The 22869-nt window shown below is 38.3% G+C and overlaps 1 protein-coding gene across 1 annotated transcript in view; it reads right to left on the bottom strand.

Moving 5' to 3' along the window:
* Positions 1-12240: 12240 nt before the first annotated feature.
* CAMKMT (calmodulin-lysine N-methyltransferase) overlaps positions 12241-22869 on the bottom strand; it is a 335286-nt gene continuing 324657 nt past the window's right edge. Inside the window, exons 10-11 of the mRNA XM_067565423.1 lie at positions 18909-19040; positions 12241-12806 (exon numbers count right to left, since the gene is read on the bottom strand). Of these exons, the coding sequence (XP_067421524.1) occupies positions 12729-12806; positions 18909-19040 (210 nt within the window). The 3' untranslated portion in view covers positions 12241-12728. The remainder of the gene's footprint in view (positions 12807-18908; positions 19041-22869) is intronic.

The raw sequence follows: 22869 nt of genomic DNA, 5'->3' as shown, positions 1-22869 counted from the left end.
GCTTCAGTTTGGATAATGGCCAAGCTTGTTTAGGTTCCTCCCATGTTCTTCTCCACACCACCCTCACGTTTCCAAAAGGCTTGCTTGACATCTCCTTAGATGGTTGCAGGATTTCTATCTCCTCTGGTTCTTGTTCTGTTTTGGTTCCCTCCCACCCCAGGCCTACCCACTGCCTGTCTTCTCAACATCTGCACTGGAACCAGCTGAAGCAGTCTTGCTCAGCAGATAGTTTGAGCATGAGTATAGATTTGAGAGTGTAATGACCCAAAGTGGGACACGTCAACCCCAGAACGTGTTTTGTTGTTAAAGGGTCTGTGTGCAACAGAAAGCAGTAGACATGACAGAGTGACCAGGTCTTGCTGATGAGGCAAATGGAGGAATGGCAGCAGAGGCTGCTGCTATGTGGCATTATGGGAATAAGAAATAAAAAAAAAATGAGGAGGAGGAATGGGCTGAAAGGCAAAGAAAGGAAGTACAGATACTGAAGGGTAGGCCGTAGGCATCCTTGTCCAACAGTCACCATCTGCTAGCAGTTTCTGTACAGTTTCTGACATTCCACTACTTTACCCTCATATACAAGAGAAAATAATTATCATAACTCTTAGAAAGGGCTTGTCTACACTTACCTCCGAGATTCGGCGGCAGTCGACCGGAGTTACACAAGCTATGCAAAAAACTTGTGTAACTCCCGTCAACTTCTCTTTTTCTCTTTTTTCATGCCGTCTTCACTGCACTGCACTGACGGGAACCGCATTCCCGTCGACGCAGCACTACACCACTTGAGAAGGTGGTCTTAATACGTTGATTTCTGGATCAACTGAGCGGGTCTTCACTGACCGCTCAGTCAATCCAGAGAAGTCGATCTGATGGCGGTGACTTTGCTGCCATCAGTGTAGCCATAACCTAAGTGATTACTTTTTAATGAACAAAACAACATATCTATGAATGTGAGCATGGGATAGGACCAATTCACTGTACATGGGGATTAAGCCTCTCTTACTAGTAACTTCCTTCCCATTTCTTCACTCTCCACTGTGTAAATCACAGGCCTGTTGTTTCTATGCTTTCCTGCACTCTTTATTCCAGGATGGACTCTATGCCCATATGTTTGCTAGCATTTCTGTCACAATACATAAGCAGGAAGGAGATTGGGGTTTACCATGTCCATGACCTATTTCCTTTTTTGTGTCCCAATATCTCCATTTCTATATAATTACATAGTGGTGTCTTGCCTCCAGCCTGCAGGATGTGTGTATAAAAGCATGGTTGCGTATATCCTGTTATGAGACTCTGTGGCATCATCTAACCTCTGCTAAGGTATCTGCCGAATCGCCAATGTCTTGTTCTGTGGTAATCATAGAATCATAGAACCATAGAAGATTAGAGTTGGAAGGGACCTCAGGAGGTCATCTAGTCCAACCCCCTGCTCAAAGCAGGACTAACCTCAGCTATATCATCCCAGCCAGGGCTTTGTCAAGCCTCAGCTTAAAAACCTCTAAAGATGGAGATTCCACCACCTCTCTAGGTAACCCATTCCAGTGCTTCACCACCCTACTAGTGAAAAACTTTTTCCTAATGTCCAACCTAGACCTCTCCCACTGCAACTTAAGACCATTGCTCCTAGTTCTGTCATCTGCCACCACCGAGAACAGCCTAGCTCCATCCTCCCTGGAACCCCCTTTCAGGTAGTTAAAGGCTGATATCAAATCCCCCCTCATTCTTCTCTTCTGCAGACTAAACAAGCCCAGTTCCCTCAGCCTCTCCTCATAAGTCCTGTGCTCCAGCCACCTAATCGTTTTTGTTGCCCTCCGTTGGCTCTCTCCAACTTGTCCTCATCCTTTTTGTAGTGGGAGGCCCAAAACTGGACACAATATTCTAAATGCGGCCTCACCAATGCCGAATAGAGGGGAATAATCACTTCCCGTGACCTGCTGGCAATGCCCCTCCTAATGCAGTCCAATATGCTATTAGCCTTCTTGACAACCAGGGCACACTGCTGACTCATATCCAGCTTTTTATCCACTGTTACCCCCAGGTCCTTTTCTGCAGAGCTGCTGCCTAGCTCGTCGGTCCCCAGTCTATAGCTGTGCATGGGATTCTTCCTTCCTAAGTGGAGGACTCTGCACTTTTCTTTGTTGAACCTCATTAGATTTCTTTTGGCCCAATCCTCCAGTTTGTTTAGGTCACTCTGTATCCTATTCCTACCTTCCAGGGTATCTACCACTCCCCCTAGCTTAGTGTCATCCGCAAACTTGCTGAGGGTGCAATCTACCCCATCCTCCAGATCATTAATAAAGATGTTGAACAAAACCGGCCCCAGGACCGACCCCTGGGGAACTCCGCTTGTGACCGGTTGCCAGCTAGACATGGAGCCATTGATCACTACTCATTGAGCTCTATGCTCTAGCCAGTTCTCTATCCATTTTATAGTCCATTCATCCAACCCATACTTCTTTAACTTGCTGATAAGAATACTGTGAGAGACAGTATCAAAAGCTTTGCTAAAGTCAAGAGTCAGTGGAAGAGTCAGTCACCCACTTTGTGTCCTCTTGTGGCATCATTTGAATTGTTGCAAAAATTAAATATGTTTGCACAATATTAGCATATTTGATATCTTTCATGCATACCCTTCTTTAAAAATATACTCTCATCATATTTTAATTATGGGCCTGCTCCTTAAAGCATCTGACATAAAATGAACTATCTACAGGATTCTTGAGATACATGGTGTATATCCCCAAATTGTCAATGCTTATTTTTCCATAGATTTCTGCCAAGCCAGCAGTCAAGGAGTTAGTTAAAAAAAAAACGCAAAGAAATGAATGCAGTAGATCCAGCATTCCCCCAGAACAGAAAATTCCAGTCAGTTTTTCCACAAAAATATGAGAAGGGTCCCTGCAATTTTTCCAATGTCCTTCCCCAACACCTAGAAGATGGACGGCTGACCTCTGAAATACACTAGAGAGATGGCTAAAGCACTTCTGGAAATATGCACCCTATATGCTTGTTTATATTTTGTACTTCTCTTGAGACAGTCAAAAGTGATAACATCCCTCAGAAAGCAATGAGTTGGTTAGTATACACTAAATAAAATCTGTCATGGATAAGTCACAGCTGTCAGGTTAAAACAAGTACCTGGTTTGTATAAAAAGTCTGAGAGAGTTGTGGTTCTGTGGCTTAGGCACATGACTGGGAATCAGGAAATCCTGAATTGTAATCCAGGCTCTGACACTGACTCCCTCTGTGGCCTTCTGTGAGTCACTTTACCTCAGTCTCCCCATATGGGACAAGGGACAAATAATACTTAATTACCGCTTCCATAAAGCTGTTGTGAGGATTAATTGGCTAGTTTGAAAACGAGGCCTTTGAACATGAAAAGTGCTAAATTGTTTCAGTGATTATTATAAATTAAAACAAAAAAGTATTGCTCTTCAGTTTTCTTTCACTTTGATGTACTTTATTTATTGCTTATTTGTTTGGTTTTGTTCACATTCAGTTTAGAGATCAAAGCATTTCAGATCAGGAATCCTATTTCCATTATTAATATTTAACTTTGCATATTTGCCTCCCAAAGGCGACAAGTCCACAACTAAGTCTAATGAAAACAGCTATTGTCTCCTCATTTGGAATAACTCAGAAGCTGATGAGCTTCATGATAGGAACTGCTGTTTTAAGGCCTCTATTCCACACCCAAGAACCCCGAAGTGCTTCTGGCTGGTTTCTAATTGTAATCTCTGAAAGGTTTTGCAATTTATTTTGTTAATGGTCTACATCTGAGACGTTCATCTAAAACTTCTACTATTACATTACTTGGATTAAAAGAGATGTTCATAAGAGTATTAGACAGGTTCTTACATATTGAAAGCTTTTACCATTACAACACCACCTGAGTCACCCATAAATGGTTCTGCAGAAAGCAGAGAGATTTTTTTGTTTCCAGTTTAACTCTCCCCCCCCCCCCACACACACACACACACAACACACAGTAGTTAAAGTTCCTTGTTAAAAAGATTTGAAAAATGTATAGTCCTTGTAAATTAAATACTACAAGTTCTTAGATGAGTGATCCCTAAACATGCATAATTCACACTAATATGATTTAATTCTAAGCCACTGGAAGATTTATAGAAATTAAAAGTCTTCACATGCATAAGGATAATGAAAATATAATTTGGCTCATAAAATCTTTATATGTATCTTTATATTTCAACAGTGTAGTAATAACTGATGCACTTTAGATCACTGGAAAGTGCCTACTTTGGGGTTACATCCAGAGGTGATGAATATGGGGTCACGCGCCTCCTCCCAGAGGTACTGCTTGGCTTGTACTGAGCATGCTCATATGGACTGAGCATGCTTAGTAACACTGCTGAAGCCAGCTGCCCTCACTCTGCCCCCCACTATCAGCAGGCATGGGTCGTCTCTGAGTGGTCCCAAGATGTATCCATAAACTGAAGCTGGTGCAGAATGGCATGGCCTGTCTGCCAAGAAGAGTGTCATGCTGGGGCCACACTGCGCCAATGCTTTGTGAGCTGCTCTGGCTACCTGTGAGATTCCAGGTGTTGGCCCTCACCTTTAAAAGCCCTAAGTGGTTTGGAATCCCGTTACCTAAGGGATTGTTGCTCTCCCACAGCCATGAAGCCCTGGCTGCAGTAAGCAAAGGAACTGAAGCAGGGGCAATCTTACTTATAAAGAGTAGGAGCTGCTGGCATGGCAATCTCCATAAAGGCCTATCTACTTTGGGACTTGCTTCCCCCATTGATCTGCCAGAGTATAGATATGAGAACTGTGCAGCTACATTACAAGGCCCATTTCTCCTCCTAGGGGAAGGAGGTGTTTTGAAGGAGAGGCTTATATTACATACATACACACACATCGCACTGCTGGACCCTGGGGCGTTTGCTATGTATTTATCTTCGATGGAATGAGCAATCGATCAATTGTTATATAGGAGAATGAGTTGAGAATCCATTTTTAATTGGATTGGTAGTAAACTGTGATATTAATTTCGAAATTTAAATGGGAGGACTCTGTTCTAAATGTATTTATTTATTTAAAATATAAGTATAAATAAAAACCACTCTATATACAGCTGCAACAACTGTCTTGGTTACACACCCAGGATTTCACTGAGAACATGTTAGAGGGAATCAGAAAGCAGAGAAAAGGTCACAAATAAGCACCTTAGGAACAATGAAAGCTTTTCTCCATGTAGCAGTGGGAGAGTTGCTAGAAAAACTGAAAAGGTATTAATCAGAAGTGGCTATAAATCCTCTGGAGTTTTGCTCTTATAAAACTCCTCAGAGAAAGTCTTGAAGGAAATGCAGGTCAAAGCCCAAAAAAGCTCTTGATCAGAGATTGCTGGAGGAAAATCTTCCCAGATGCCGTTTAATAGGCAGCAATCACCCCAGGAGTGGGAAAGCCAAGTACGCTTGAAACATGGTTGCAGTTCCTAATAGACCTTGTCACACTTAAGGCACTGCAAGCTCCAGCCAACGAACAGCTGAAGCTGGCTGGCGATTCATAAAGCCAACAGTTTAAAGTTTATTATGATGAAAGCACTTAATGACAGCCATCGCTAGGGGCCCATCATTTATAAAGCTGTGCTGAGTATTAGACATGTAGCATGACCACCAATTTTATGTCACAATTGCTACCATAAAATGACCTTTGGTGATTTTTGCTGCATGTGGTGGACAGCTCTTCTTTCACATTAGTGCTCTGTGGCTTTTCTTTGCAGACTATTATGCTGTCTAAAGCTTATTTGGCACAGTCGTGAGTCTCAACCCTTGTTATTACCCCGAAGGCCTGTCTACAGAAAAACTCTCATGTTCTATTACGGCACTCCAATAATTTACAGTTCTTATCATCCTTAGTTAGTGTAATAATTTAGTGCACATATTCCTTTATTGTTATTCATTTAATAAATGTTCTTCTGTTTCTATACATAGCACTAGACATCTTACAGGGGGTATCTAAAATATGCATGTTCCCATATTACCAGATATGGATAAAGGGTTTTTATTTTTAATTGTCAATTGAAAAAAAAAAAAAAAAAAAAAAAAAACCGGTAAGCAAAAACAGCTGATAATAGTTGTTATGGGAGAAATCTCCTTAAAACCTGAGGTATAAATGCTACACCCTGCACAAACATGGAACATAATTTCAGTGCATAAGCCACAAACATACATTTGCATGTGAACAATATTACTTAATTACATTTCAATTTTTAAACCTACTTGGTATACTTAGAAAGTGGTTGAATACGCTAGCACTTTACTGTCTTGATGTAAAGCATTACCATGCTACAACACCTTTAAATTGTATATATAATTTTATAAATGATATAAAATCTGTTTCTAGTCCATGAAAAAAAAACCACACTAGCATGGCACACTGCAATTTTGGAAGGATTTAAAATATGTGATTTCTGCTGGTACCTACTGTATTGGGTTTTATATAAAGCTTTTTTCAATAAGGTAAATTGTTACATGACAAACTCATCTTCCACCATTATCATCTGCTGTTTGTGTTTAACAACAGGAGTCCTGGTCTAACAAAACTGTTGTAATGGCTGTACAAATTACTCAGCTGAAAGCTTTTCACCAAAGCAAACAGTATTAATCAGCAGTTCTTATGAAGGTGCTAATTAAAAACAATTTTCTTCCTCAGTTTGCAATACTAAGCCATCTTCATTTGCACAGTTTCCAATATAGAGCTACTGTATACACTCACACTTCAGAGCCTCTATTAACTATTGAATCTCCTATTACCTATTTTATTACATTCCTGTCTCCCAAGTTTACAGGCTTGTTGACATTTTAGAAGTCACAGCATGATATGTTTAATCATTTTAAAAGTACATTAATTGAAGTCAGAGAAAAAAATAACAGGCTCTTAGAATTCATGTGCTATCAGGGCACAAAGGAAGTAGAATGCTCAAATCTATTCTTTGCTAGTAACCTGTCATGCTGAAACAAAATTTTAGAGCTAAATGAGGCAGACGTCTAATACAGAGCACCCTTTTTTTAAAATAAGCAATCTTGTACAACTGTTATTGCATTGGTTTAATATCAGTATCAGCATAAAGATTCAGCAAATGCAAGTATATTTGTTTTTCCGATATTTTTTATTTATTAGAGTTCTATGCTTACAAACGTTGCTGTTCCACAGTTGTTGACCACAACAGCTCTTTGTGTTTTCAGGCCTTTGCATCTGTTGAGTTTAACCTAGATTCATGGGTCAAAATGTATCTTCTCGGACTGTGGAATGCCATCTGGACTACTGTTCTGTGCATCTTCCCTCTACCTTCCACACAGATTACACTCACTAAAGATAATGAAGATCCAATGTCCCTGTTGGATATAGATGGAAAACTTCCAGCTCTGATCCAGCCCCTACAATGTGTTAGGCTTTTCTGGCAGTAATCCAGCTGCTGACTAAGCAAAAAGCCTGAAAAGGCTAAATGTTTTAAAAATGAAAAAAATGTTAGGAGGTTTCTTACAGTCAGCTGTTTGAGGAAAGACCACTGGTCAGAGAGGAAAGGAGTCTTCTGGTTAAGCCACAGCACTGGAACTCAGAAAATCTGGGTTCAGTTTGGACTACGTCGCCCACTTTCTCTGTAGTTTTTGGGCAAGTCACTTACCTTCTATGTACCTCAAATCCCCCATCTGTAAAACAGGGAATAATGATATTTTCTTTCTCTGACCCTTTATTTATTTATATTGTGGACTCTTCAGTGCATAGATTGGCTCTTCCTTTAGGTTTGTACAGCACCTAGCTAGCACAATGGGTCCCCAAACTTGGTTGGGGTCAGTAAAAGGTATTGTAATGCAAATAACAACAACAAAAGTTAGCGTTTGAAATCAAGCTCCTCAATCTGTTAAAATAAGTTGGCCAGTTTAGGACAGACATGAGGCTGTTGAAATATGACAGTGAAGGACTGTCGCTATCTTAATCAACCACTGAATCTAAAAATTGAATCAACAAGTACAGAATGACAAATTCTGCCCCCTCCCCTCCCAACCAATTCTCAGGGGAAAAAAACCTACCAGGAATGGCTACTCTCCACAGAAATCACTTGAAGCATAACACCACTGTGTATTTCTACAGCATCTGCCCCCTGAAGATCTCAAAGCACTTTGCAAACAATAGTGGATTCAGCTTAACCACGCCTCACTCCCCATTCTTAAAGATGAGAAGAGTGAGGTACCATGAGATGAAGGCTAAATTGTGCATTTACAATTTGCCTTATGTAAGGGGAGGCACGTGGCACCTACTCTCTTGCTTCAGGGTGAAATGCTCCAGGCCTTGGCCAGTGGCAGATTACTGCCTGTCGCTTCCCCCTTGTGCTAAATCGGCGGTACTGGTTGGCGTGCTGAGGAAGTGGAGCAAAGGCTCTGCCTACTCCCTGTCCTTTTGTTCAGGGGGACAGTGAAGAGAAGGTGAAATGGACATGAAGCACTTGCTTACCCATAAACTACCAAGGTCTAGAGAAGCTGTACAGAATCTTACCCCCCCCTTCCCAGCAGAGGCATGTCAGCCAGGCCACCCTATATGACTCGCTCAAGGCCACTCAGGAATTCTACAACTGAACTGGTACCAGCTGTAAGGCTGCTTGACTCCAAGACTTATACCTCATTCATAAGACCATCCTTCCTCGCAAATTAAGTATGCTCCCCTTAGGGATGTAAAAGCCTAAACGTTTAAACAGTAATCAGCTGTTTAACCGTTTTAAACAGCTGATTACCATTTAAACAGGGGAGGGGGGCACAACTGGGCTCGGCTCCCACAAGCAAGAGCAACCCAGCCGCTCTTGTTCACGGGGAGCCCAGCTCAGCTCCTCCCGCATGAGCAGAGTGGGGGAATCGGCTCAGCTCTCCGCAAGCGAGAGCTGCCCAGCTACGACTCTGCATGCGCTGCAGGGGAGCCGCATCTAGACAGCTCTTGCTTGGCAGTGAGGAGCTGACCCCAGCACGGCTCCACCCCAGTGCATTTAACGTTTAAATGGATTCCCTAAACTAATTTTTACATCCCTAGCTCCCCTCATTTAAAGCTTTATTTTAACGTTCTGTCAAAATGTTGACAAAGAGATTTGCATCATAATCTTTCAGGTACCCTTTGTTAGCTCTCCGATGCAAATACAGATACATTACATCTGTTGGATGAAGTGAACTTTTCTTTCCTATAACCAGCTATTGCTCTGTGCGTGTCATAGTCTAAAGATCACATCACACCTTTAAGCGGGATGGGAGGGAATTGTCTGGCTTGCTGGGGAAAAGGGAATAGCACTTTACAGCTGGTAGAAGGAGCAAAGTTCAGAAATTGCTGCAAAAAGGGGAGTGGTAAGTGTGGCAACAGGGACTGGAAGGGCTGGGGAGTTGAAAAGGGGAAGCCCGGCAGGAGAAGCCCCTTTGCCCCAGAGCAGGTGGAGCAGCACCCACCTTCCATCCCCTTGTAGGTGGCAAAAAGCCAGGTTTGGTCAGGACCTGCTGTGGGCATCGCACTAGCCACTCCTTTTTCGGGGAGTTGGGAAGGCCAAGATGGAGTGGGGATTTTTTGCCTTCCCCACAGTGGGTTTGGGTGCAGGGGAATGGATTTGTTATGGTAAGTAGGGAAGGGAGTTAGGCGATGATGTCACAGCTCATTACATAAGTGTGGGGTGGATGTCCAGTGCAGGTACTCCATAGGGAAGTGACTGGATAAATGGCTTGGTAAAGGACTTCAAAAGGAGATGTTGGTTAAAGGAGCAGAATGGGGAACAGAATCAGAGGTTCAGGCTCCTATAACTGGTATGGCAGGGAGCCAACCTCTCTTTCTTACAGCCCATCTTAAACCTCATTCAAAGAGGGGGGGATGATAAGGTCCCAGCAATGGGTTGGGTGGGGGACCTGGATGGAAAAAGGATAGATGTTGAAATGATCATGGAGTTACCTGCTGGGTAGTCCCAGACATTTACTAATAAAGTTGCAGCCTGATTAAAAACATATCAGGTGTCTCCTATCCTTCTTTCGGTATAGCCAGACAATGTTTCGATGGGTTGCCAAAGAAGACAACATAGGAATAATACTTAGCATTTATAACATGCTTCTCATCTTCAGAGTGCCTTATAAACATCAACTACGCAATCCTAATGTTCCTTTAAAAAATAAAGCAATCTATATCACATTAAAAATACACAAAGTATCAGTGACCTATAGATGGCAGTTAAAACAGGACACACACAGGACTTTGACACATTTATTTTAATAAGCTTCTTTTGGTGACCTATAAACATAACTTTCTTTAAGCAGAGATCTTTAGCATCTGAATTAAAAAATCATTGCCTTTTTATTAAAATTGGAGAAATCAGAAAGTTTTTCTAGTCAACAGTACCTTCTAAAGACCCTAACTCTTGACAGATCTTCTTTAAAAAACAATACTTAAAATACACATACAAGAAACCCCTACAACTGTATACCTTTACAGTACAGATTTTAAAATTAAAAATTAAAAATAATTAATTGAATACTGATTATCCGTGAAAAATTACAAATTAAGGGCCCAATCATATAAACCTTTATGCACGAGTAGCTTTATTCAGTATTGAGCTCCAATGTGTAAGTGTTTGCAGAATCAAACCCCAGATGTGTTCTCCGCTAAAGACTCCATCAAGTACTCTCTTAAACGAAGCTAGCCAGCACCTCATGCAACAGCTTGTACTAACACTATAGACAGTTAAAAAAATAAAAAAGCAATAACTAGCTGTTCATTTTAGTAAACTTGCTTATTCCCCAGGGGAATAAACAGAAAAAGATGCCATTTCCTATGACAATGGTTTTATTTCTGGCAAGTACATATCCGTATTAGATAATATTGTACAGAATATTCTCAAGCCTTTCTTACAAAGCCAGACAGGATCTACATATTTTCATATTTCACTATGTCTTTGACTTTTCTTTGTCAGTTACAAAGTTAGAAAAATTTCCTTGTATCCATTTCTTAGGGATAACATATCCTATGCTGTATGTCCAAACAGAACAAAAACTGATTAAAAGAGTCTTTACAACAGCCTTAAATTATTCCTAAATGCTTCTTTTTCTTATCAGAAAATATTCTTCCATCAAGAGTATGGATGTTGTGGGTTTCATGTTCAAAAAGGAGATCTACTGCTGAACTACTAGGATAAATGGCTGGTTTGCATTGCCCCTGGTCTTTATCTAACACTGAGAATAGACTGCTGTTTTTCAAAAGAGGAATAAATTGCTGTTATTGTGATGTTAGCCCATCACTTGGCATTGCAATTCAAGTTTTTGTGAGCAAGAAATGTATGATCTAACTGCGACTTGACCTATGCCTTCTGAGATCCATCTAGGTACTCTAATGGAGCATAAAAAGTGTTGAATACAAGGACATGCAAACTGGTGGAGAAGAAATTTGTTTGAGGATAGTACTGAAGAGAAAAGAACTTGTATCAGCTAGTGGTTTACATAGAGCTCAATTTGTTAAATGTGAGAGGAAGAGCATTGACCAAATGTAATTGTTTTATTGTATTTCAATATGAAACAACACATTTAACAGTACTAAGTATCTGATGGTGGTTTTTTACCATTCTAAAAGTGTTTTGGTTAAAGAGATTGTGCAGGATTCCTTAAAGTGCCAGGTTGCTATTTCAAGAAATCATTAGCACATTTATTTAAGCCATTAGAAAAGAAGAATATGATCATGTTTCTTTGTAGGACAGCTGTCCGTTCTCAGCAATGTATTAAACATTTACAAAATACTTGAACCACAGTATATCACAATACACACCTAGTTTGAATAAGATGATTGTTTGATTGCATTTAAAAGAAAATTCCCTAGTTGCCATAGTGTTCAGAATGTCTTAGGACAAGATCTATTTTTAAAGAGAGGTTTGTAGAACAGCAGCAGTTAGATTTTAGTCCTGATAAAGGCTCACTTTTCATTCATAGTCAGAGCCTAAATGTGCTCTTCTTGTACCTAACCAGATAATAAGCACTCAGCACACTCCCCCTTCTTGACACAACACACTGAGACTAATCACACATAATTAGAGAGGAGGAGCAGAGGGCTGGGCAAGCTATTGTGTCCAAAGGACAAATGGTCAGTTTATCAGGCTTTTGTTTGATGCATTATTTCTTATACATGTACAGGGGGAAAAAGTACCCTGTTGCAAAAAAAAAAAAAAAAAAAAAAAGTAATCACCAAGACAAGTTAGAACATTTCAATTTTGCATGGATAGAAAAATCAACAGGGAAAATTCAAGAAAGGCAAAAGAAACATCTATGAGGTGATGTGTGCACTTTTTTTTTTTTTTAAAAAAAGGTCTTGAGGAAACTATTTCCTCCCTAACTGAATGAGAAAGCTTTAGCACTTTCAACTGGTCAAATACAACCACAAAGCATATGATATATGTGTTTTCAAATACAAACAAAGAAATCATGTTTAGAGAGATTAACAAACATGCAAGCTAAAAGGCATGAGAGAGAAGGAAAACTGGCTTTAGAGCTTTGTAAATATATACACATGATTTTTTTTTTAAGATTGAAATATCATGGGGAAAAATAAGTCCCTAAAATGACATACAGAATGTGTCTCAAGATTTCCTAACTGCAATAAGTGAAACAAATTTTCCTTATCATACTTTTATGATAGCCACTCAGAAAAAATAAATCACTCACATATAATTAATTTTCATTTGTCCTTTAAAAAAAAAAAGATCTAATCTTCTAGTCAAGTTTGGTTAAAACAAGAAGAAAGGGGTAATGGATGTTTTCTTCATATGTATCTTTTTCTTCATTTTTCAACTGCAAATAAAGAATGGAACAAGTAAGCAAACCAGTATTAACACATTTTTAAACTACTGACACAAAATTATGTTTACTTCTGAGCTAACTATGTTTCTTAGTATGAACAATATTACAGCTGATTAAACAGCTTATAACAGCAAAAAGGCTTAATGTCAAATACTATCACAGTTACAGGGATTGTATACCGAGATATTTATCACAGGTTTGTGAGTGTCTTTTTTCCAGCTGAGGAAGAAAAAGCTGAATGTTGCTTATAAAAATGTTTGAGCTATTTATTCACAAATTACTGCATTACTCAATTAATTAAACTGGATTCAAATGAGATTTAGGTTCTGACTTAAATTCACAAAGCAAGGACATTCAGAATGAAGGCTGAAACTTCATCCTTAACCTACCCCGTAGTGCCTTGGTATTGCAGCAGATTTGGTATTTAAGATTGCCAACTGTTTGGGGACCCCTGTAATAACTTGACACAACAGGAAGGTTTATATGGGCCTAAGCCATTTCAAAGACTATAATGCAGCTTCTGATGGGCTTATTTATTAATGATGTGCAATTCAAAAATTCTTTTATTAATACAGAATTATAGCAGCACCAGTAATTAGAGCAGTGCTATTTGCACTGCTAGGCGAGGTTATGTGAGTACTTTAGATATAAACTCAAATAATTTTTTTAAATGATAAATGTGTGTTCAGTCAGTTGATTAAAATGGCTTAGTCAGCTCAGGCTATTCTTGTAAATACGTTTAAAATATATAAATACACATTATACTGATAAATGAACCATTCTCCCATAAATGATTCTCCAACATATATTACTTTTTACAAGGTTTTATAAAAAGGAAGTTATATTTTTATTCTTTGTTTAAATACAAAGTCAAAGGGGGAAAATGCAAAAATTTGCATTAATACTGATACAACTCAGACAAATACAAGAAATACCAGATTAAAGACCAATAGTATTCTTAATCTACATTGTTGTGCCCTTTTTTCTCCATGGAATGAATTAAGGATTTTAGTTGGTCGGTGTCACAACATTACTCAAGTTATTTCAACACAGGTCTTTTTCATATCATATTCTTCAACTGTGAAGTGTCTCAGTGTAAGCTACTGTCCATGAGCAATTAACACATTTTTCCTTTTTCATAGTGGAACATAAAGCTGACCTATTCTTTACATTCTAATCCACTTTACTAAGAAGTGTTTGTGTATAATTACTAAAGTAATGACAATCTGCTTCCCAAGATCTTTAACTTTACCACAGGTGGTTCACTTTGTTTGCACAGGATTACTCATCAGTTTCACAGGATCCTGGCAGCTTTTACACCTGCAAACTGTACATGTTATTCAAAACACAGAGTTTTATGAGCTCCCCTAGTTCACTAAAACAAAAATCCAGCAAAATTAGTCAGCAGATTTTCTTTAACAAAAGCAGAATGGGATACATCTGCCGATCTCTCTCTCTTGGACCTTTCTCTTTCACTTGCTTTTTGCACTCCAGTTGTTGGAATGGAAAAGGAGCACCCAAATACATATTTGGATGGGGGAGGATAGTAAGCCAAATAATTTCCTGGAGGACGGAAAAGGTAAATATCACTATTTCTATGCACTTCCCTTTATTTTAGCTAGTTTTGCGTTAGTTGACCCGTTTAACAACATCAAGTACAGTAATATATAGGATAAAGAATTCTTTATACAGGAAAGCCCCCAAAGTAATATATATAGGCTAACTAAATTTTGTTTGGGGATGTGACAGAAACCATATGTCCCCTGGCTACTTTTAACCTGGTTTCTATAGTGACCTCTGGCGGCCAGCATAGAGGATCAGTTACAGTATTTAATCAGGGTCCAGATGCACCTAAACTGCTCCAGAATAGGCAGGGATGCTAAATAAATAAATAAAAAGCCACACAGAAATATATTATAACCTGTCACACAGTATAAGTGGATCAGAAATGTAATGTTAGAGTACCAAAAGCACATACAAAACAGTTTGAAAATACCTGTTTCTATATGAAATGCTATGCAGTATAAGAGTGATTCCATTTACCAAAGTTGCACATCTGTGCCCAATTAATTATTATAATTTTGTGAAATGAAAAAAGCACCTTTTTAAACAAATGAACAAAAAGCAAATTGTGAATAAATCAATTTTTCAATTTTGTAGGCAAAAATAATGCCTATAAGGACTGAAATAAATTATATAGCTGCTATTAGTAGCAGTATGCTTTACCTCATAATTGGATGTAACACACTCAGACCTACAAGGTGAATAGCAGCAGCAGGAGTGGAATTCATACTGTTTACCCTTTACAGTATCCACAATTATCAACAGCACACCATACAGATTATAAGCACCAGCCACTTGGAATGTGGCATTTTGAACAGATAAGCGGAGGTGAAATATGACCATTCTTTTGACATAATGTCCTGAGCTCATGTCATAGCCTTTCTAAGCCTGCTTTCATTATAAACAAAACAATATAGTTTTTAGGAAGGAAAAGCTCCTGACACTTTGGGGAAAAAAAAGGATAGAAATATATATACATGCAAATGAGATAGTATAAAAGGCTGAGAATATTTTTATTCACATTTAAAGTTAACAACATTTCCTAAGGCAGATCATTATAGAACATCCATTATGTACTTAATATTCTCGATGTTAGGGTGAGATAGTTATGTACCAACTAGCCTCGATATAGAGAAAAATATTTGTCTTTCTTTGCCAGTATAAATTAAAAACCGATGTTTCAGAAATATACCCCTACCTTGTGCTGTTTGCCTCCTGAACAGGGTGATTCAATGATGTGGGTACAATTTAACTAAAGCACTGGCATAAAGTGTAGAATGGCACAGTTTTGATTACAGGCTTGCTTTTTAACGGAAATAAAATTTCACAGCTAACAATGAGAGGTGAAAAGTTTAAGAGACAAAGCTGTTCCTCCTGATCACTGACTGTTAATCAGCTTCATGGGTGGTTGCCTAAATCTGTGGATTTTTTTTTTTTTTTTTTTGTTACTTGCACTACTGCCAAGATTGTAACTAATTTTTCCCCCCTGTTGTAGGAGGAGGGGTGAACAACTCCCCATAGAAGGCAGCTGTGTATGAGTGACATGAGGCACTAATGCAAAGGGCAAAATTAAAATTCATGAATCTCTTCACAACCATTTGTGTAACAAGATTAAGACGGGACAGCAAAAAATAGCTGCATTATCAGGCTTCTTACAGTTCTCCAGCTGGTTACGCTCTATTCCAAAACAGTAGGGATAAGAGGATAACATGCAGCCTGAAGGAAAATGCCTCTCCTTCATTTGGGAGCAAACTCATCCTGGGGAAGATGAGGTTTGGAAGGAGACACATATGAAGAAATCTGTTTCCTGCTAAACATGCAAAACTTTTAAACTGTACTTTAAAGCACAAATTTAAAAAGACAACAAAGGTTCAAGTGACAAAATGAGCATCAGTATTATAATTATTGCATCAATAGTCTGCAAAAATGTTTGCTTCTTTAAACCAGTGTTTTTTATTTACATGAAGATAATGAAGAATATTTTTCTGGCTTACGATTTCTCTATAATACACTTTCTCTTCAGGAAGATGCTTATTAATCTACCACACTCTTCAGGGAAATTTTTTTTAGCAGTATTATCTAAATTATGGGAGAGATTTACCTAGACTGTGGGTGAAAATGAGCACTGAATTTTAGGTTTTCTTAGATTGTAGAAACTAGAAAAGCCTTACGCTTAGCTGGTATAAATCAGTATAGTTCTGGATGGGAATCTGGCCCACTGTGTATTATATTCTATAACTCTATACTATCATTTTGGTATATATTCTATGAAATGTAACTGTGATTTCCTTCATTTGTTACACTCAAGGAGACTATGTTCCCATTTGCTCAGGTGACGTGATGCACCATCTTGCTAGAGACAGCACTGACACCTGAGGCAGTTGATATTCTTGTCCTACGAATGAAAATGAAGCAAAAAATTTTTTGTTGTTGTTGTTGTTGTTGCTAGCACAATAAAAGATAGACAATGCCACCTCAGGGCCAAATTCTGCACTCCCCTGCAAAGCTTAAGGAAGACAGAAATGCAACAGAAGTACCACATTTCCACTGAGTTAGGAGTCTTGGAAAGCCAAGAGGCTTGAGGGAAGATTCCAAAGCTCTCTGCACCATAGTGCCAAGCTCTGCATTGGCTCCTGTGTGCATGCAGGAGGTATGGACCTTGTCTGAAGGTGAACTACATGGATCCACCAGGCCTTCACCCACAGGCTGACATAGTGGTCCTGGCCAGGTTGCGCAGGTGCTCCCTGCCTGGCCTCCAGTCTTGAGTGTGTGTATATGGGGGTGGATAAGGGAGGGAAGAGAGGAGGATGAATTTCATCCCTGAACCCTCATGTAATTTCCTACACAAAGTCCTTTGGCAGAGGGGCATTTTGTACTTAGATATCATCATAACTGAAAGCAAGATCAGGATTTGGACATCAGCAAATACTGAAGAGACACTACCACTTAAATGGCACTAAAATGTTGTGCAACACAAGAAATGCATTCAAAATAGAAAATAGTTTGAAAGTTTATCTTTCTCATGAAATGTCTCTGGGATTTTCTTTCCTTAAGCCAGACAAAAAAAGAAAGAGAAAGAGAATATGTTTGTAATTCATGGAAGGAAAAAAAAAAGTCACTTCATTTGTAGACCCATCACTGGGTGGGGATACCAACAGCTCTTAGTCCAATACTTCATGGCAGGAGATCTGGATGGAGGGAGCAAAGGGAGCAAAACTCTGTGGACAATGAATCAACAGGAGAAAAACTGCACCCCATTCCAGCTGGTGGCAGAAGGAAAAGTCCTAGTTGATGGCTGGGAAGGATGATACTGGGCCTGATTTTCTGATCTCGTTGATGCTGATGTAAATCAGGAGTAACTTCACTGAAGTCAGTAAAATTACCCTGATGTAAAACAGGTTGATGTAAGTGTGAGGAAAATCAGGTCACTTCATCAATTTAGTTAAATTATGTGATTCTGTGTATATGTAGCTAGTCAGTTTTGACAGGAGTAGTTTATTAATGTGAAAATTACACAATCAAAGAAAACACTTTATCTAGTACAACCTGATTCCTATGCTATGATGCACTGGTAGGTATCTAAAACAAGGCATATAGCTGTTTTCCCACATGGAAATCAAGGTTAAATTCTGAGATGGCTTGTATGTTGCATAGGAAATACTTGCAAACCTGTGCGGGGGCTAAAGGTAATGTCTGAGGTGAATTGGGCACACAACTGTGGCTTTCTTTAAGGTCTGAAATAGTGATCTAAAAAATACAAGCAATAATATAATTTTGATAAGCACTGCTGCAGGTGTACCGGAAAATAAGAAATTCCTAAAAAGTTTTCTGTGAAACATCTTCCTTTCTGTGTCCTGTAATACTCTACACCTATAAATAATAAAAAAAAGGAGACTGATAACAGTAGCTTTATGTAAGCAAGCTTAGAAATAACACTCAGGTAAGTGCTTTTGACCTAAATCTTGTAGTGCCTCGATCTGACATATAACCCCACAACTGTGAAATTCTGTATGAGATTTAGCAGTTTGAAGCTGCCAACTGACCCAGCCATAAAGCAACTAGAGATAAGGATTTAAGGTATGATATGATACAATTAGACATTCACCTTCTATTTATTTCAGTACATTTCAGTATTTAACCTAGTTAAAATGGCAAGTTTTTATTAAAATGTAAATGTTAGTTTGCCAGATATATATATATATATATATATATATATATATATATATATGTGTGTGTGACTAATCAACAAATACAAATAAAAAGTGAATCTCAGAAATGAGACTCTTCTGAATGAAAAGATTGGTTATATTAAAAGGGTAAACAGGAGATGCTTCTGTAAAACTCTTCTAGGCAGGCAAAGATAAAGGATGGTTCTACCACACAAAATAATCAGATACCAAATAGCTGTTCAGAAACAGCACACCTAAGGAGTACTTTAATCAAACATTTAGGTTACCTGCCAAAAGGACCATGATCTCTTCAAAATGCAATGTGGATTAAAGTGTTATCTAACACAAGCAGAAAACTAACCTTGGAGTGGAAGTTCGAAATATGTTCATCATAATTTTCATGTCTTTGGACAGAGAAACCAGCTTTTTCAGCTAGATTGCAAAACTGGTTTAAAGTATTCCCTCTGAGTGGAGCAAATACCATTGCTTTCCCCTAGAACATTAGAAAGAGAATGTACACATTTTTAAAATTGGAAAGGAACCAGATATAGCATACCCCTGACTAAGCTTTTAATATATTCCTGCTGAAAAAGTAAATTTTTCTCTTGGAAAAGCATTTATATAGTATTCAAAAAACTGACTGTTCAATGCATTACTTCTGTGATTAAAGGGATGCAAAATAGAAGGTTGTAAATAAACATTTTCATTTGAAAATGGCCAATTGCAATAAGTTTGATTCTTTTCACATAATACCTGTTAGTCTATGTTACTTAAATAAAACAAAGAAAAATCATTATGATCATATACATACAATGCAAAAATCACCAGTTTGATTTAGCAAGGCATAATACAAACACTGGGAGTGATTTTCCTTCCTCTTATAGCAGTGTAAATTAGGAGTACCCATTTGGAATTACAACAGTGTAAAACCAGAGGAAGTTAGAGGAGAATCAGACTCAATCTTTGTATAAAAATATGTACTTTTTACACCACCTATGCATCTCAACAATTTGTACCAATATCTGCAAATCACATTTCAAACACAGCTTATCGTTCATATACAGAGAGACAAAATTGGTGAGATAATATTTTTAATTGGACCAACTTCTTTTGATGAAAGTGTCAAGCTTTCAAGCTTACACACAGCTCTTCTTCAGGTCTGGGAAAGGACCTCCAGTCCCCAGGACCTTTCCCAGACACGAAGAAGAGCTCTGTGTAAACTCAAGAGCTTGATCCAAATAATCCACCTTGTTTTTAATCTCCTGGGACCAACAAGGCTACAATAGTGTCAACAAAAATGTTCACGCATAGAAATTTTGGATCATTCAAGATGATCAGGCCATTTTTTATGTCCAGGCAATACTTTATGGTCCACTAACTAAATTTTTGTTAATCCTTTTGTATAAAGAGGACACAAATGATTTTCCTTTGATGTGATGGATTTTAGATGTCTCCCTCCCCACTAAATTTTAGTCCAGAGACTATGGCACTTGATAAAGCATCTCTTGAAATCTTGCTGGCAAAATGAATTCAAATTGTCTCAATATGAATTCTGTCACATGGAATGAAAACTGGCTGAATCACTGTAAATAAAGGTTTACACTGAACTACAGTGTATTGAATGGAAGGGAGCTATTTGGTTGGATGCCACAAGGTTCAGTGGTAAGTCCTGTTTTATTTAACACTGATACAAATAAGAAGTTAAAAAGCATGTTAATGAAATTCATAGATGATGCTAAATTAAGGAGTGGGTGCTGTAATCACCAAGGTGCCAAGGAATAATATATGGAGATCTAGATAAGTTAGAAAAATGAGCAAGACATAACAAATTGATAATAAGCTTGATAAGTGTAAGGTAGTATGTCTGGGGAAATTCAAGAGAATGGAAGAACCCTGGAAAGCTGTAACATCGAAAGACAGTTAATGGTGATAGTGGACATCAAATTAGATATGTGCTTGCAATGTGATGTGGCTCATGTAACTTTGAGATGCATACACACATGTACAGAGATAACACATCATGGAAGTGAAGTTTCTATCTATCTAGATAGCTAAGGTTCCTATGTGGCCCCTATTACCAGATAGCACCTCAAACTCTTTAATGTGTTTATTCTCACACACCCCATAAGGTATCCCCATTTTACAGATGAGGAAGTGAGGCACAGAGAGGCTAAGTGACCTGTCCAAAGTCACACATGAAATCTGTGGCAGAGCAGGGACTTGACTTCAGGTCTCCTCTGTACTAGGCAACTGCCCTAGCCACTGAATCATCCTTCCCCTCTTTCTACAACTCTAGGCAACCCTCATATTAGTTCTGAGAACCACATTATCAGAAACTCGAAGGAGTTCAGAAGAGAGGGTATGGGATGGGAGTGGGAGTGGACGGAATGGCTGGAGGGACTGATAAATGGTTAGCATGGCTAAGTGACAACTAAAATGAAGAAGAACAATGTCTATAAATATTTAAAGGGTGTAAATACTAAGGATGGAATTATTTAGCATAATATGTTAAAATATAAGTAGAAATAAGAGGATGAAATTAGAAAAACGAATGTTTAGGTTAGATATCAAGGAAACACCCTCACAGCAAGGTCTACAAAACAGTAAATAGTCTCACAACTCTGAAGAGATTTCAGATTAGATCTGACAGTCCACTAGAAAATGTACTGTAAGGAATAATCCCTCAGTCGGCAAAGGGATGGACTAGTGGACCTAAAAAGTCTTTTCCAATTTTTTCTATTATTCCATGACTAATAATAAGGTGTAAGTCGATGCAGAGAAAGTCAGTGGAACTGCTCCTGCAAATTTTAGGTCTGAATATGGGCCCAGATACAATCAGAGTGAAATGTGCCAAACTGCCTACCATTTTAGCATGACATAACACTCTCCAATGTCACACATTTTAACAGTCTTCTTTTTTGGGGGAGGGGTCTTCAGCTGAAGATCTCCCTATCCTGCTAAAAGCTCCATGTTACAACAACCCTTACTGGTGCAGGAAGGGAAGGACTCCCTATGGAACTCATCATCTTCTTGAAGTCCTTCACCACTGGAGCACTGTTTACAAAGCACTTCCTCCACTCAGGGTCTGAGCCTGCAGACCGCAGAATACACTAGCTGGTGCAGGGACAGAAACACAGAACCTCTTGTACGAAGGATTAGCCACAGCCAGATCCCAACTTACTGTTTCCCTCAGTCCACACTCCAGCAATTTTTATAAGAATGCAATACTCACACAATAATGCTATCAGTACAGTTTTAAAATTAGACTCAGCATTCTATGCAGACATTCCCTTTTACATTCTATGTCGACTAATCCCTTTCAAATTAAATCAGAAAAAATACAGTAGAATGAACATACTAGAACTGAACACCATATTAAAACCCTATCCGAATGGGTTTGAAAAGTTGTACCATATATTAAAACTTCAAAAATGTAAATTACATTTTATCTAAATCATGGTACATTTGAATTTTCAGGTCTGGTGTAAATCGGCATCGCTCGATTGATTTCAATGGGGCTATCCCATTTACTCTAGCTGAGCATCTGGCTTTTAATTGATAAATGCTACAAAAACCATTGATTAGGTTAATAACTGGAATAATCCTTTCAAAATAGATAGGTATTGTGGTTATTGCTGTGTTAGGCCAATAACAACTTTGTTCTTTGGTCTATTAAAAGGACACACTATAATATTGAAATCCAGGCAATTTTAAAAAATTGATTAATAGTAGCTTCAGATAAAATACCTGACCAGAGCCATCCTGCTAATTTTTGCGGGTTATATCGTTCTAATTAAAAAAATGTTTTTCTCTCTTCTGTTCGTAAACAAAAACAATAATGGGAATTGACTAATCATATATAAAAAACAAGGTAATTGGCTAGATGCAAAGGCCCCAATTCACAAAGTGTGTTTAAAGTTAAGCACTTGCTTAAATGTTTTCTTGAATTAGGACCCAAGTGCTAGCAAATTCATAAAGTAAAAAATTGAAAAAATAGAGAAAAAATACTTCTGTCTCTCTAATCTTTTTCAGTTATAATGATCTTAGCTGTTACTGTAATGCCAGTAGATAAAAACAAGACTGAAATGAGATTTTCAAGATGACTGTCCATGTAACTAGTTCCTGGTTTACAGTAGAAGCTCAGAGTTTGAACACTTCGGGAATGAAGGTTGTTTGTAACGCTGAAATGTTCGGAACTCAGAACAAAGTGTTAAGGTTATTTTTTCAAAAGTTTACAACTGAATATTGACATAACATAGCTTTGAAACTTTATTATGCAGAAGAAAAATGCTGCTTTTAACCATCTTAATTTAAAAGAAACA

Source organism: Emydura macquarii, unplaced genomic scaffold, assembly GCF_026122565.2.
Source record: "Emydura macquarii macquarii isolate MOO-44397 ecotype Brisbane River unplaced genomic scaffold, CSIRO-AGI_Emac_v2 contig_2676, whole genome shotgun sequence".
Taxonomy (NCBI): domain Eukaryota; kingdom Metazoa; phylum Chordata; order Testudines; family Chelidae; genus Emydura; species Emydura macquarii.
Note: the sequence above shows the minus strand (reverse complement) of the source record. Positions and strands in the feature narration are given on the sequence as shown.